Source organism: Trachemys scripta, chromosome 10 (assembly GCF_013100865.1).
Source record: "Trachemys scripta elegans isolate TJP31775 chromosome 10, CAS_Tse_1.0, whole genome shotgun sequence".
Classification (NCBI taxonomy): Eukaryota; Metazoa; Chordata; order Testudines; family Emydidae; genus Trachemys; species Trachemys scripta.
In genome coordinates, this window is record NC_048307.1 from 54,183,610 (window position 1) to 54,200,781 (window position 17,172).

At 42.3% G+C, this 17,172-nt stretch overlaps 1 protein-coding gene across 3 annotated transcripts in view; it reads left to right on the plus strand.

Moving 5' to 3' along the window:
• Nucleotides 1–12,986, plus strand: part of ANXA2 (annexin A2) — a 47,798-nt gene extending 34,812 nt beyond the window's left edge. For 2 of the 3 annotated variants that reach the window (XM_034784043.1, XM_034784045.1), the window contains exons 6-12: nucleotides 2,954–3,044; nucleotides 4,997–5,076; nucleotides 5,472–5,531; nucleotides 6,250–6,343; nucleotides 7,122–7,217; nucleotides 8,199–8,257; nucleotides 10,096–10,356. In XM_034784043.1, the coding sequence (XP_034639934.1) occupies nucleotides 2,954–3,044; nucleotides 4,997–5,076; nucleotides 5,472–5,531; nucleotides 6,250–6,343; nucleotides 7,122–7,217; nucleotides 8,199–8,257; nucleotides 10,096–10,341 (726 nt within the window). In that variant the 3' untranslated portion in view covers nucleotides 10,342–10,356. Of the gene's footprint in view, nucleotides 1–2,953; nucleotides 3,045–4,996; nucleotides 5,077–5,471; nucleotides 5,532–6,249; nucleotides 6,344–7,121; nucleotides 7,218–8,198; nucleotides 8,258–10,095; nucleotides 10,357–12,617 lie in introns of those variants that run through there. The other variant, XM_034784044.1, reaches the window with a different exon arrangement.
• Nucleotides 12,987–17,172: the final 4,186 nt, after the last annotated feature.

Sequence of the window (17,172 nt, forward strand, 5' to 3'; positions counted from 1 at the left end):
CCCACCTTCTCACTTAAAATTTTTGATAATCTTGGTTAGGTAAATTTGGGGGTTTTAAATTTTTTTTCACTAATTTAAAAAAAAAATTGTGTGAACAATTTATATTAAAGTTGGAAGCAAGAGACTGAACTAATTAGCAGACATCCTCGCTCATAGAAAAATGTCAGGTACAGGTAATAACAAAACCATTTAATAAATCGGAGTCAGAAGTTGGTTCTTTTGGACAATCAAATGCTGCCCTCTGCTGGCTGAAATAGATACGGTCTGTATTTTATTCCACATTATATATAGACGCTTGGTTTTCATTCTGTCTTCTGATTATTTATATGTCTGTAATTATGGACAGTCACTGTCCCAATACTGTATTTGTAACCAGAAGATTAGGCTGCAAAGCTCTCACCAGAACCACTGCTTGTGGCATTGTGCAGTTGTTATACTTTCAGTTGAGTACTTGTGTCCTCTTCATACACTCATAGGTCCAGCTCTTCCACTGATCCAAAGCTTGTTATCCTGAGCCTGCTGTTAGAGTTTTCAGCGGTGGTTGTTAAATGCTGCCATTCATGAATGAGCTTTAATTTGGCTTGACTTGTTAGTTTTTTTTTTTATTTGAAGCTTGCTTAATAAGCCAAATCCAAGGAGAATCTTAGATGAGAAAAGAAGAAATCCTCACAAAATTTATTCATAAAAAATCATAAAATCCCCCATAATGACTAGCACAGAGAAAAATTACCACAAAAGAAGAGAGGGTGAGAGCAATTTTTGGTATTAATCCTCATATTGGACCAAAAATCACTGTTATTTCGTATTGGGGTCTTGGAGACCCCTCGTATGTCAAAATCGGGAAGAAAAACAAACACACACATGGGATGCAATTAAAACAGACACTGTTGTAACCAGTGAACTATGAACAAGTTAAAACTCTCCTAGATTCAGCAGCACCACTGCACAGTGCTTGTGTAGGGGGCGAAGTGTCCCCGTGATCAAATGCATTCCAAAATAAACCACATACTATACAGGTGTCAGAGTCTAACTGACTCCATGTTTAGACAATAAAAATAGATAGCAACAGTAACAATATAAAAGCCACAGACACATTGAAGAGGCATTAACGACCTAATACTTTGAACAAATAGGTGACAGGTTCTGAACATACAAAGTTTCTACCCTTTGCACATTTTGCTGTGCTTTTCTGTCTCGTTCTCTGGAACAGATGCACCTCTCATGCTGTCGGGAGTGGCTCATGACTGTGTACTCCTATCTCCATGCAGATGACCCAAACTGATGGTGTGTTCTATAAATAGATTTCACCAAGCCATTAACAAATGTGAGCTGCTTTAGTGACTTCTGGTTTTCTATAGCCAAAAACCAAAACCAAAAACCCCAAACAGGTAGGGTGATAAAAACCAGTGTAGAAAGCTTGAGCTCATACTACTTTGAGAATACCTAATGTATGAAGAGGCACAGGTTTGGCATGGGAAATTTGTGTTTACATTTTGTATGCATTGGGGTCAGATATACTCCAATACATTAGAAGGGCTATAAACAGTCTTGGTCTAATAACCTCCTTTGGATATGTTTACCCTCGGATATCACTATCTTATAAACAAGGAGCACCAACAAATTGCCATGCACAGGGCCAAATGTTCAATTCTGGCTTTAAATTAGCCTTAAAATGCAAGTGCAACTCTTTTTGTATGGATGAAATCCATGTTTGCCCATGTAAACAGGCATGTACATGCACAGATCAGGCAGATGGGCCTCAAACTCATTTATTTGTGCTGGCACATGCAGGTTTTGGGTGTGTTTTTTTTTGTTTTGTTTTTTTTTTAACCCATAAATAGGATGCAAGCAAAAATTAAGATGATTTGTTAAGCTGGCTGAAGATTTGCCCCACAAAGCCTCCTGGAGTTTCAGCATTAAGGGTACTTTTTCTAAAGATCTTGAGTGTTTGAAACTGGGGGGAAAAGTCCTGTTAATATGTATAGCCTGTTTTATTCCAGAAAAAGACTAATGTTGAGAATTAGTTTGTGGTAACTACAGTATTATCACAATTCCATTCCCCCCTCCCCCCACACACATACCCCTCCCAAAAAAAGAGTGTTTATATGAACATCAATATATTTGAAAGCAAAACAAAAATATACTAAGTATTTTTGTTATTAATCTCTACTCCTTCCCCAGACATTTATTAGAACAAACCTAGTGAGGAGATTTTCCTGTTTCTGTTGTGTGAGCCTTTTTGTAAATTGTTTGGTATTAGATTCTTCTTGTTTTTTCTGATATTAAAGAAGCACTTACAGAATGGTGGGTTTCTTCATAATTTACTCCATTTTTTAGATGTAAAATAATGCAATGTGAGAAGTCTCTTCCTGGGGTTTTGACCTGTAGATAGATGACCTTTGACTCTTCTGCGTGGCTCAGGCTAGAGTATACCCCGACTCAGAAAAGACAGTATGAGGATCAAAAGCATGCCAGCTAAGTAATGGAAGCTGTTAGAGGCAAAAAGGCATCCTGTAAAATTGTGGAAGTCCTATCCTAATGAGGATAATAGGAAGGTGCACAAACTCCAGCAAGTTCAGTGTAAAAAATATAATAAGGCAGGGCAAGAAAGAATTTGAGAAGCAACTTGCTAAAGATGCAGAAACTAATGGTAAGAATTATTTTAAGTTCATCAGAAGCAGGAAGTCACTAGATGACCAAGATGTTAAAGGAGCACTCTAGAAAGACAACGCTATTGCAGAGAAGTAGACAAGGTTTTAGAACACATTGCTAAATTAAATGATAAGACGTCACCAGGACCAGATGGCATTCACCCCAGAGATTTGAAGGAACTCAAATATAAAATTGAAGAGCTACTAATTGTAGTAGGTAGCCTATTGCTAAAACCAGCCTCCGTACCATTCTAGCAGTCTGCTCATTTTTAGTGTCAAATGAAAACTTACCTGTGTTTCAGGGTTTGGGGACTGATGAAGATACTCTCATTGAGATCATCTGCTCCAGGACAAACCAGGAGCTTTGTGAAATTAACAAAGTCTACAGGGAAAGTAAGTATGTATTAGTGTTTTCAACACAGTGAACTTCCGTTTCTCCTTTTGGATGAGTGATGGGAAAATTTGGAAAACTTTTAACCATTGGCTTTCCTGGGGATTCTCATTATCCCTCATGTTTTGGTCAAATACAACGGGCAAAGGTATTTATGCTGGCATAACTGATGAAGTTTTCAGTGTAATTGAACATGACCTAGACAAGCTGCCTACCATAAATACTGTATCTAAGACCTTATGATTTATGGACCCACACATGTCAATGGAGCCCAGGATTTCACCCACTGCCTGCCCTTTCTAATAACCAACTATGCACAAATTAAGGCGCCATGATGGCTAGCTGGAATTATGGCTTCCAAATGTTTTCGCTTACCTTCTTTACCTTGAAATTAACTTGAATTCCAGAAGCATTTTCCATGGAGGAAGAAATTTGTCTTTCGAGGATTGGTGCCTTGGAATTAACTGCAGGCCTTGTAGTAAACAAGTATCCACCAATCATTTCTTTCATGTGAAAACAGCCGCAATAGTCTGTTTTCTACTTTTATTGTAAGGAAGACAGAGTCAGAGTAAGTGAGAGCAAAATCTTACTCATAGATTCTGTCCATGTTGAGCAGCTGAATTCCGTCAGGTCCATGGAGCACGTGTACCCCACCTATCCTCCAGAGCTGGCCCAGCCCTGCTGCCCCTACCTATGCATCCTCCAGATCCACTTCGCCCAGACTTGCCTTGGGGCTGCCACCCCCAGCAGCCTGTCGGTTCTCGTCTCACTTCTTCGATCTCTGCACTTTCACAGCTGTAACTCACCCAATAGCCAGGCTCCTCCATACCTCACACCACACGCCCTGATTGGGAGCCCCTGCAAGCCGCATGGGGCGGGCTTCCATCTCTTGTCCAATGTGCACCCCCGGCATCTCTCCCTGCCTCCCCACCAGGCGGCAGCAGGAGCCTCTGCACCTTAAAGCCAAATCATCTGCAAAGCCAAGCCAATTGCAATGGACCCCTGTCTGTCTGTCTCGATGGCTAGTAACCACTGTGCCAGCACAGCAGAACTTCGCCCCTGCCGCACACAGGCACCTCCTCAGCCCAGGGGCTGCACACACCTGGCTTGGCCCAAACTCTTTTCTCTCCTGCTCCTGTTTCAGTGCATCTAGATGTGCTTCATCAGCTGCATTGAGATTTGGCTTTTCTCTCTGTCTCTCTGTGCTCTGCAGTGATGCAGGCAGATGTTTCCTTTCAGTTGTTCACACATTTGTACTCCAATATTCTATGATCTGCAAGGCATGGCTGATAAATAGCAGAGACACCAGCCCCTGGCTTCCCCCACTCCACTGTCCCTTGCATCTGCCAGGCTTTTGAACTCCTGAAGTGCTTTGTAACAAGAGGCTGCCTCCTCACTAGCCCTCCCATGGCCTGTTATGTTCGTTTAGATGGGATATGGGGGCCCAAAGATGTTGACCAAAGCGAGGGAAAGTGGTAGCCTTATAGCAATGCAGAAAATTGCTACTCTAATAAGAAATAAAATGTTTTAGTGCCAGGCCAGAAACACAGACAGCACTCGTGTATTTAAGCATAGGTATTTAAACTATGGTTATTTTGCATAAAATTGTCTCTTAGCTGCAAGCAGTCTAAAAAAATCGGTGATTGATTATCTGAATCTGCTGTAATAAAACACTCACTCAAGAGCCTAGGTGTGATGTGGCTGTGTTTAAATAATAAGTGCTTGCAAAACAAGCCTGGATGGCAGAGCCTTGCCTACACCAGGGATCCCACCAGTGCTACCCTTGGTACAACCTGTTGCTGTGTTTTAATAGACTAGCCGGTTATTCGTATATGTCTTCCCAATACAGTATCTAAAGTAACTTGCAGCTATCATCCCTCCAGTTGACCTTGATGAGGTATGGAGTAATGTTTGTGGGTCAGCAGTAAATAGAAAAGTATTTGCTGTGTTCCAGTGTACAAGACAGAACTGGAAAAGGACATTGTGTCTGACACCTCTGGTGACTTCCGCAAGCTGATGGTTTCCCTGGCAAAGGTAAGATATTCCGAGTCGGTATGTGTTTTTCTCTGTCTAGTTTTCCTTATTCCGTCATGTTTCTCAGTCCACTCACCCGCTGTGGCAGGTCACGTACATTGATTGTGACTAGCTGTATCAGAAATCCAACCACCTGACTGATAGCTAGTTTGGATTCATGTGCATCGTCACTGCATAACTGACCATTTGAAAGAACGTGATGCAGATGTTGAATGACAATGCAATTTGACGAGAAAGTAACTAACATAACTGTGCTTTGTAATGGAGATGGAGCATGCTGTAATGCTCATTTGGCAAATGTTGTCTAACATGAACCAAGAGAAAAAATGTAGATAGCAGCTTGCACTGTTTCAATTCTGATACATTTGCTAAATGTTTGTTTTTCTTGTTTAAAGGGTAAAAGGTCTGAGGACACTTCTGTGATTGATTATGAGCTGATTGACATAGATGCTAGGGTAAGTGCTGGTGATGAGTGGTAACTGAACTCCCCAAAGTGTACTATCTTTTTAAAATAAATCTTGCAAAACTCTGAATAGACAATATACAAATGTTGCTTACTTTTTCACATAGAGAGAGGTGCATATATTCCCTAGCATGTTATGGACATAATATTGGTTTCAGCATGCACCACTTATGATCGTGAGAGCTCAGCCATTTCCATGTAGGGGCTCCCTTCCCCACCGACACCCATACACCGCTGTCTTATTGCTTCCATGGATACCTTGACAAAAAGAAACTTCCTAGTGGAGTTTCATAATAGGGCGGTGGTCCCTGCTGAGATTCAAAAATGATGGTGCCCAGATGATTCCAAGAGAGAATCTGGCGAAATCTTTCTTTTAATGAATTTCATTTGACAGTTTTATGTAAATGTCCCATTCACCTGTCACCATTAAACCCAGGACCTGACTGTTCTCTGGGAGATCAAGAGTAACTTCACTGATGTCAATGGAATTATAGTAATGTAACATCTTTGTTAGTTGAGAATCAGGTCTGTAAGTCTGTTACTTCTGTATGCATTCCTCTAAGTGGTTAGGTTAAGTATGTGTCTACACTTAACCTCCCCCTCTGATTTGGCTCTAGTAGGACTTGTTTTCTGAGAGATCCTATAGCTTTGCAGTGGCTCCTTCATTTTATCCCTGGTGGCTAAAATAGCACTTTTTATTCTAACCACAGGACCTCTACGATGCTGGTGTGAAGAGGAAGGGAACTGATGTTCCTAAGTGGATTAATATTATGACTGAAAGGAGCATTCCCCACCTCCAGAAAGGTACTGTTGAAAGAAAACAAAATTCCATAGCAGGGAGGTAGAAGGAGATGGTCCTTGCTTGGTTGCAATAATGATTTAATCAAGCGTAAGAATCCAGGAAACAGGAATATGTTTGTGAAAAGTTCATCTGCTGAGCCATGGCTATTTGAAAAGAAATACATTTGTATCTCTAGAGTAAATACATTAATGTCCCTATTCGAACATGCATACACACCCAGCAGCAGATCTTAAAAGCTACACTTTCAAAATTGGTCTCTAAATTCACTTCTGCAATCTTGCACAAAGGCCTACATTTAGGCACACAATTGCCGTATGTAAACATCACACATGTAAAGCTTATGTCAGTGGATCTCAAGAGTGGCCTCTGGTATTTACATAACAACCGTCCAGGAAACTCCTTTGAGAGGTTCTTTTATTTCTGAGGGCCTAAATTCCACAGTGCGAAGTAGATGGAGATTGGACCAATATCTATCTGATGGACGGTCTGTCACAGTGATTTTTCATATATCCTAGTGAGAAAACCAAGCTAATACATGGTGACATTTTCCTAAATCATTGATTAATTGAGAACTTCCTGAAATGTATCTGTTCATTCACGGATATGAAAATGAGGTAGCGTAGTATCTAGATATTGGTGGTCAAACTTCTTACTGTCCCCTGGTCCCTCTCTAGTTGCACTGTGCAGTTTTTTGTGCACACAGTCTTTCTGCCCCCCTGAATTTTTGTGTACAACTCAGGTACACTTCTGTTCTTTTAATTGTTTTCTTCCTTATTATAGTGTTTGAGAGGTACAAGAGCTACAGCCCTTATGATATGTTGGAGAGCATCAAGAAGGAGGTCAAGGGAGACCTGGAAGTTGCCTTCCTTAATCTTGGTAAGTAAACCGTCGTTAAGGTTATTAAGAATGGCTTTCAGTGAAACATTTCCAAGGCTCTCGCAATCTACTTGCTGAGATGAGGCAGAACCCAACTGTTTAAAGTGAATGAGCTGGTGTTAGTTCATCTCCAGTTTATAATCTTCAGTGGAGACTGGATTGTTCCTTCAGCTCTTTGTAAAAAGGGGGTATTATAGCTCCAATCCGATGCATTAAATATTTGCTTGGGGTTTGTTCTTTGGAAACCTGGAGGGTTGAAAAAGATTGGAGAGAGTGGGTGGCTGGAAGGGGGGATGTGTTGCGGTGAAGCCAGTCCATGGATTTTGGAAACTAGAAAATGGAGGTTGATTTAGGACTGTATTCTGTGAAATGGACAGGAATGTAGGGGTGAATGTGAGGTTTGGATTGTGGAATGAGTTTGAGGTGGTGGCATTTTGGTGGAAGGAAGTTATGGCAGTGGGATATTTGTTTCAGACACACTGAGTTGATAGAAATTATGGTAGAGCCCAGGCTCTTGTTTAAGACAAGAAATGAAGAAAAGCCAAAACCATGAAGAGAAAATCTATTTGGGTGTCATCTACATTAACATTTTCAGAGAGAATGTGACCAGAATGTGTTAGACAAGTAGAATATGGGTCAAAGACTGAATCCTGGGGGGACACCACAGTGAGATGTGATAGCCGTTTGAGGAGAGAAAATACTTTATTTGATTTTAAGGAGCTGGGGTTACATTGCAAACCTTCCTTGGTACAGTTACTTAAACATGTTAACTTCTAGGTAACAAATGTTTCAGACACAAATCATTTGTCTCTGGCGTTTGGTTGGTTGGTTTGGTTTTTTGGGAGTGGGAAGCCATATCTTTTTGAAAACCCTCTCCTAGTTCAACTATCAGATCTATAAAGGAGGAGTCTAAGCCATTTTAGTTTGCAGATCTGAGTGTCTGCAGTATGTTTAACCAATAATATGTTCTTCACTTTGCAGTCCAGTGTATTCAGAACAAGCAGTTGTATTTTGCTGACCGATTGTACGACTCCATGAAGGTAGGGTGGACTAAAGAAGGCCTTGTTTCTTAATACTGAATTTTTTTGCTCCTCTTCATAGTCTAACTACATTTTAACCTTTAGTCTCCATGATGTCTATGATTGTTTAGATGGCACTGGAATGCCTACTGATGGCATCATGGCTGGCCTTCTTCAAAAGAATGCTTTAAGAATTATATTCATAGAGAAATTAATCTAATGCATCTTGTCCATTCATATCAGCAGACCTATTCAATGCAAAAAATAATAGACTAATGGCACCTGCTTGCAAAAGTAGAACAGAAAGAATTCTAACAGTAAGAACCCACAACAAATGTTATTTCAAATCTACTATTGTCATCAAAGTGTAGAGCAGTGGTGAACATCAGTTAGTTTTTCCACACCCATCTCTCATGTGCATGTTTTCCCTTAGGCCAGGAATGTATACCTTGATGAAATATTAATGCTTATTTTTTCCAGAATAAACTTAGTCTGGAGTTTCTGGGTTAAGCAGCAATTAATGTAAAGGAAAGTGACAAAAGCTAGAGTTACTTAAGTAAGTTGGGAGTGCAGATGAACAGATAGAACAAAGCTTGACACTCAAATTAAGTACAAGCTGTAGCCCAATCCGATTCCCATTGAAGTGAATGAGAAATGTATCTGGCCCATAGGTAGGTAGGAGCCAGAAGAGACACCATGCACAGAATACATAGCAAGAGTGAGCATAGGAATGGAGTAATGAAACTTTGGAAAGTACATGACTACAACCCAGCGGTTACCAGAATTCTGGGATGTGAAAATGCAGGCAGTGAACACAAGTCACAAGAAATTGTTTTAGAGCGCCATTACATGTTAGATCACCTTTATGTCCTTGTTCGGTCACCATACTGTAGAGAAGGTGCCCAAGAGAGAAACAAGATTGATTAAAAGAGGAGGAGATTATTTTATGTAAGAAGGCTATAAAAACTCTGTTATCTAGAGAGAGAATTGTTAAGCAAGTATGAGTGAAACTTTCCAGATGCCAAAGAAATTACTGACAAGCTTCTTTGAACTGATGGTTAAACCTTAGGACTCTCAGACCTATGTGCTTTAAATTGGTTCAATGGAACATTGTCAAGTGGTTAGGATTCAGATTGACTCAGCTGTAACTTAAAATTGTTATAATGTTTGGGGGGATGCCCTTTGGAGACTAAATATTTTTTTTAATTGCTGCACTGAAATACAATCACTGTCATCATTTTGGGGAGGTGACATTGAAGTAGAGTGCTTTTGCAAGTTCCAAAGTAACAGTTAATTAGCCTTCACTGAACAAAGAAACTGTGAATTAAACACACACCCACACCCCAGAAATAAAACCCCATTAAAATAAAGCGCTAAATTGCATGCACTATTCTCCCCATGGGGAGAGAATGAAAGACCACATGGGACAACTGTTAGCCATATGGTATAATGCATTACTGGAAAGTGCTTAGATAAGGTGATGAGGGTGGTGTAAGAAACTATAGACTAGAGTGAATAGAGAGCAAAGCCAGTACCCTGCTACGGTACAAGTTCCTGCAGCAGCTCTTGGTGTCCCAATGCTGGTGTCTAAAGATGTACATGTACTGCTTCTGCTGTAATGGAAAATGCACAATAATATATTGGCCAAATGGAGGAAAATTAGTATCGTTTGGAAAATAAGCTTGATCCTCAGGTTTTTAGGAGGGCGTTGTGAATGCAGAAAGAAGTAATTGATTGTGACCTTTTCCTGCAGCAATGTACAGCTCTTCGGTAGATTCTCTCCCTCCTTACAAGACACTGGTTCTCTTTTGTTTTTTCACTTCACCATGCTACAGCTCTCAATGTAAATCTGTTTTTAGGGCAAAGGAACCCGTGATAAGATCCTGATCAGAATTATGGTCTCCCGCTCAGAGGTTGATATGCTGAAAATTAAGAGTGAATTCAAGAGGAAATATGGAAAATCCCTCTATTATTTCATCCAGGTAAATCACAAGGCTCCTTGTTATAATCAGTGTATGGGATTTTCAGAAGCACTCAGCATTCGTCTAATTGCACCCACTGAAGTCAATGGGAATTTTATCACTGGCTTCAGTGGGAGCAGTTAGATCAATGCCGAGCACTTCTGAAAATCCCACCCTTAGCTTTTAGCTGCTGTACACTCGGAGAGTCTAGCCAGCAAAATTATATGCAGATTTTAGGCTGTGTATGCTGACTGTGCACCAGTCTGTGGGAAAATGACCACATCCGTGGGGAAAAGCTGAGTCTTCCCAGAAAGCCAAACAGAGAAAAAAATAGCCACAGACAGGCTTGCTCTGGAACTGCCCAAGGTGAAGAGGTCATGTAAATTCCTGCCTGATTCCAGGCTGTGCTGTCTGTGGAAGTTACCGTAGGCCTAGAGCTAGAGTAACCGCTGTCTGTGGCCCATGAGGAGTGGGGGAAGATAAGTCTCTAGCCATTTTTTCCCTTCATAAATATTAGATGGAGAACCGGGGACTTTGTTTCCCTGGTTACTGGCTCACAGCAGCAGCGGCTCGTGCCTCTGATCACCAGATATGTTATGGACACACACACACACACACGTGTCACCATGTAGGAGTCTCAACTTCCTTCCCCCACCCAATATTTGTGAGTGGTGCTTGGCAATGGGGTGAATTTAAATCAGAATCCTGAGTCCAACAAGCCCATTCTTTTACCCTCAATGGAATTCTGAAACAAGATGTCAGTTCTGGGTGAAGTGGCCCCTTCTGAGATGACTTCTGCTACGCACCACCCATCCATGCCACTCCTATTAGTGCACTCTCCCACGGCATTCTCTAAGACTCTGGCCCTGGGAGTTATGCTGGTGGCAGCATAAAGCTGAAATAAGTATGTGGGTGCTGGTTTCCAAAAGGGGAAGTACCCTCTCAGAGTAGCCAATGGTGGTCCCAGTTGTGGAGCCACCACAGAGACGGTTTGGGGCCAGATAGTCCTTTACATTTTGTTGTTCAGTGCCCATCCACTTTTCACTACAGGGTGGGCAGCGATGTGGCTGACTACATCTTATGTTCTTGGTTCATATACAGGGGGAGTTTCCCTATCCCTCTTTACTGGCAGAGAAAGCAAACATCTTTCATTTACGCTGAGTCTCCTAAGAAAAGGCCATATCTTTATATTGGGGAGTGACATACAATGCAATCCATTAGGGACTAGATGGATATTCAACTGGTTCACACAAGGATTCTAACCACTACTTAGATATTACATTTTAGCATTCTGTTATGGCTGTGTATTCTGGGTAAATGCCCATAGCAATGGGAGCACAGTCTGCTAGAACTCACAGGTCACCATTTTATGTCAGCCCAACAATAGGGCCCAAAATATTGTTAGGCTGCGCCAGCTCTGCAATAGACTTACTGGGTTGCCTCAAGCAAGTCTCTTACTTTTTCTGTGCCTCTGCTCCCCATGGAGCTAGAGGGTTGGAAAAAAGGCGGTATCGCTATCCATCTGGTCTATTTAGACTGTAAGAGTGTTAGGACAGGAACTGATTCTTACTCTACGTATGCATAGTAAAGATCAGTTCCTGTCCTAAAGCTCTTACAGTCTGTTAGATTCTATGGCCTTGTCTACACTTAAAATGCTACGGTGGCTCAACTGTAGCACTGCCTGCTCTGACAGGATGGATTCCGCCATCGCTGTAGTTAATCCACCTCCCTGAGAGGCAGTATCTAAATTGATGGAAGAATTTTTCCATGAACCTAGCACTGTTTACACGGAATTAGGTTGGCTTAACTGTGCTACTGAGGGGCCATGGATTTTTCACACCCCTGACTGACTTAGTTTAAATGACCTAATTTTCTAGTGTAGACCAGGCCCCTTTCATGAATACTGCATTGTTTTCTTATTGATTGTATTCCAAATAAGACCGGGCTGTATCCAGTGTTCAGGAAAAGGGAAGAGCTGTGCAATTCCAAATCCTTTGACTTAGAATGGTTGAAATGTTTTGTGTTTTGCTTAATTGAACCAAATTGGAGAGTGGGTGGGCAGATGAGGGTTTGATAAAGAAGCCTTTCTGCCAGGAGATTACTGATTCAAATCTACCCCAGGCTGGCAGTGATCAGAAGAGGTTAGTGAATAGCTAATAGATGGTAACCATAGGACAGAAATGAACCATGTCCCTTTGCGCTCTGCCCTTAGGTTGTTAATTTTATACCAAGGTTCCCCTTACTGGTCCCACTTTTATCATGGTACATGCCAAACCCTATAGAAAACTTCAGCTTACAAATAGATTTCTACTTGAACTTTGTCCTGCAAGTCCATAGTAGAGTGCAGTCATCCTGGGACTTCATGTAACCTTCATTGCTTCATAAAGTTTCATTTTATTTTTTCTTCCCTCATATTGCAGCAAGATACAAAGGGCGACTACCAGAGGGCGCTGCTGAACCTGTGTGGAGGAGAGGATTGAAAACTGTGACCAAAGAAATCCATGTCCACAGATGTGCTTTTCTGCTCTTCATCTTCCTGTAATCCTCAACTTGCCTAGCTAACTTGAATTTGCCTCTGTATTTGCAAGACTGATAGTATTGTTTGCTTGCTTGTACTTCTCTAGATGACAGTGCATTGCTTGGCTTTACCAAAGTTCTTATAAGCAAAAGGCCAGAGAAATGACCATTCCAAGGATAAAAAGTTGAAATGTGTTTGTGAAAGACTCTGCCTTCTTATTATAAAGTTTCTGTTAAAATACAAATAAAACTGAATTTTTACTTTAAGAAAACAGGTCTTTCTCTTGGGTGCCTTGTTTCATAGCATAGGTTGGTGTGTAAACAACCATTGTTCTTTACCTGCTTTATTTTCTCTGTGGAATCTTCTCCATGTTATCCTGGATGAGCAATATTCATTGCTAGATCAGAGGCAGTTTGAGATCCAATGTCTCATGATGATGTTGATCTAAAAACAGGAGCTTTATACTGCGAATTATTCAGGGGGGAGAGAGTAGGAGGTTCTAGAAAATATTTCAGAGGAGGATCCAAGAAAATATTTCGGAGGAAGGTCCAACAATCTGCAGAGGGCCAGGCCATGTAGGAATGAAAACGGAGGTTTTTTACATTTGGTTTCAAATGCCCCTCTTGAGCTGGGAGCATTCAGTGAGTAAGTCTAATCTTAGCACTTTTCTTTTTCTCTTTAACACGTCCATGTCTAATTTTAAAGGGGAGCATGCCCTATTTTTCAGATTATTCTGAATTCATTTAGGAAAAAAACTGTCCCATACTGGATTGCAGGCAGAGCTACAGTCAGTGGTTAATTTCCTTGGTATTCTTGATCTGGAGGCGCTTTCTGGCCTTCCTTCTGGTCCTCTTTGACACACCTCAAGTGGTAAAATTAAATCCAGTAGGGTAAACTGCAGAGTGAGTAGGCATCAGAAACCAAATCATGTTAGTTTCTACATTTTATCAAACCTGACTTGTAATTAATTAATAGCTAACTTTCTTCTATTTCCTCTCTCTTGTTTTCATAAACGTTTGTAACTCACTTCCCCCATCCAGCAGGCTCTGCTTTATTTCAGTTCTAACATTTTCTAAACTGTCAATGTTGCAACCCAATTGTCAATAAGTGCAACGGGTTTCCAGGCCTGAGGGAGATTCTGGGTCAGATTTTTCCAAACAGGGAGCAAGGACTACTTGTGTCAGGATTGGGCCCTCTCAACACCTCTCATTTAGCTCTGCCCCCAACCTCAGATCCTTACATTGATGCCCTAACTCCAGGAAAGCAAAGTAAAACATTTGGCAGGATGCGCAGTTGTAATTCGGGGAGAGGGGTGTGTCACTGAGGGGGCCCTCTGGGATTGGGGTCACTGGTTCTGACAACCGGGCTTCCCCCCCCCCCCCCCCGAGTGGGACCGAGCCCAGCTGAGCCCAGAAACAGGGAATGTACAGATAGTCATGTGGCCCCCACAGAACAACTGCCCCAGTCAGAGGGGGCCAAACATTTCCACCACAGGGAACCACTCTTTATAGCAGCCACCATGCTCACATGGACAAGGGGGAAAGTTGAGGGGTCAGAGGAAGCATTGGAGGGGCTGTCAGTCACTCTGCTTGGGGAGCAGGAGAACGGGGGTATCAAGGACTGGGGAAGGGGGGAATGTGAGGGTGGTTGAATGGGAGTCAGTCGGGATTAGGGATAGAGCTCTGCATGGAAAGCAAGGGGAGCTACTGAGACTGGGGGGACAGCTGGCTCCAGACTGGGAATGGGGTTCCTGATGCTTCACAGCTGTCTTGCCAGGGGTAGCTGCTCCCAGCCCCCGCCTGCTGCTCAGCCCAATCACAGGCGCAGCGGTGGCCTCTCCAGCTCCTTCTCTTGCCTCCACGCCCAGCAGCCAGGCCGGGCCTGAGTCACCAGCCCAGCTCTGTAGCGCTCGCAGTCTCTGCCCCGGGGCACCAGGGAAGTTCTGAGCAGCACATGGTGACGTGCAGTATGTGGAAGGTTGCTGCGCAGCCGCATGGTTTGCAGGGAATGCTGGTGTGAAGTGAGGGGGGCCAAAGCACAGCTGCCCGGCACCTTGAATATGACAGACGTGAGCTAATGCCTAAAAGGAGCTGGGGCCCTGGCCTGCCCTCCTGCACTCTTCCAGCCTCGGAAGGGCCCACGATAGCAGACTTTAAAAACAGAAACACTTTGGGGTCAGAAAAGCTATTTTCTAGCACTGTTTTAAGGTTTTCATTACGCATTTCAGGACTCATTTTATCCCTCCCTCCCCAGGGCACGATTCCTTGCTTTGGATGCTTCTCTTCCTACCAGCTGGAGCCTTTGTCCTTTATACCAGTATAACTACATCTATGCTAGGGAACTGTACCACTGTAACTATATCGGTAAAAATATCACAGCTCTTACCACCCTGTTATACAGATACAAAAGCTGTGTAGGCAATGGGCTCCAACCCTGCAATGATGCACTGGGCGCCTTCTGGCCACAAGGAGCTTTATAGGGAGGGGAACCCCAGTATGTATCTCAGTGCAGGTTCAGGGCTTAACCCTGTATACTCTTTGGATGCTGTTACATATAATTATACACTTCTCAGCAGAGAGGGCCCAAGCCTGGTGTGTGTGTGTTTGTGTGTGCGCCCAGGGCGGGGAGGGGGGTGTAATACAAATATTAAATAGTTGTAATAGCTGCTAAGGGAGGACTTAGGTTCTCCTGTGTCCCTCAGATGTTACCTGACCTGTAGCCTTATTGCAAAGACTGTTTTACTCCCTGGAGATAATTTAAGATTTTTTTTTTTTTTAAATCAACCTTTCTGAAAGGCGACGATGCACCAGAAACAGCAGCTCGGTTCATGTTGCTGTTAAAGCATGAAGCAGTTTTTCTTGCTGACATACAGTTGGCTTTACACAGAGCTGAAGATTTGGTGTGGAAACACTGTCTGCAAGTGCCAAAATTCAGCTGCAATCTCGGCATCCGCATGCACAAATGTAATATTTTTTTCAGGAGCACTTCCAATTTAGTGCTTGATGGAGCATTGTCATCGACACCTGTTTACAAAAACACCTTTCCTTCTAGATTTGTACATTAAAACTACTTGTCGAGACAGCAATTCACTAACTTAATATAATTAGATAAGTCAGCGTGATAAACTTTGCTTTCTCAAATGTAGTCCTATAAAAGAAATCAGATGGCAAACATTTTTCCAGTCAATGGAATGAGCAACTAGAATTTGATGGCTAACATGTTCTGCTTCACTGCAAGAGGATATTCAAAATTCCCCTCTCTGGAATTTCCATTTAAGTGGTTAATGAGAAGCAAAGTTAAATAAACCTATGTGATTTAGAAGGCCAGTGTCATTTTGTCTGCACACGGAGCAGAAATAAAAGCAGTTGTGAAAACAAGACCCCCCCCCATTTCAAAAAGGCCAAGAACCAATTGCCCCAAGCATCTTTAGTTTAATGCAGGTTTTCTTTTCCTAAAGCACCTTTCTCAGTGTTTGAGTAAGGAGAAAAAAAAGTCCAAGCACAGTCAGACTTTACATATGTTAGTATAAAAAAGCTTTAATTAAATATATACAAATATTTTAGCTTCCTTTTAAGGCTGGTATGTTTGAGTACAAACCTAAAAATCCTAGCAAAACTCCCATTGACATCAGTGGGGCCAGGATTATCCATGATGGCAGTTTTTTCTCGCTGTGTTTCTTTCACAGATAAACAGGCCAATTTTCAAAGGTATTTAGGCACCCAATGAGATTTATCTGTATCTTTAGGTGCCTAAGTACCTTTGAAAATCTGGCCATCAGTCCTTACTCTTTCAAGCCGTTGCTCAAGTGACCAAACGCTTGTCTACACTGGCCTACGGGGTGTGAATAGCAGGGCATGGCAAAGCACTGTGCTATAACTCCCCCATGTGGACATTGCAGGCATGAACTAAAAGGGGCCTTGTTTGTTTTAATATGGTTCTCATCAAACAGGATTACATTAATATGGAGTAGGACCCTTTCAGTTTGCACCCGCAGTGTCCACTCAGGGGTGTTACAGCACAGCATTTTCGTGTGCACGGCTATTCCCACCCCCGGTAGTCCCAATTGCGGGGCAGTGTAGACAAGCCATTAGCGGCTTGAGCAAATGGTTGAAAGAGGGCAGGGCAGGTGAGGAGTTCCAGTGAAGTTAGATCTCCTGCAGGTGGACAGAGTGGAGTAACACAGGAGATTGATGGCCCAATCAGGCACTCAGGGCAAATCAGGAAAACTATCTAAAAGAGCTACCTGGGAGTAGGTATAGGCTGGAGTCATTAGAGGCTGCTTGCTAGAGGAAGGCTTGAAAAAAAAAAAAAAAAAAAAACCCCAACATGTTAGGTTTGCTGCTTAGATTGTCTCATATCATCATGAGAAATATGGGTTAGTTGGTAACTCTACAGTCTTAGGGGCTAGGCTAGCTCCTCTGTATGCAATAGGCATTCTGCCTTTGATGTCAGCATTC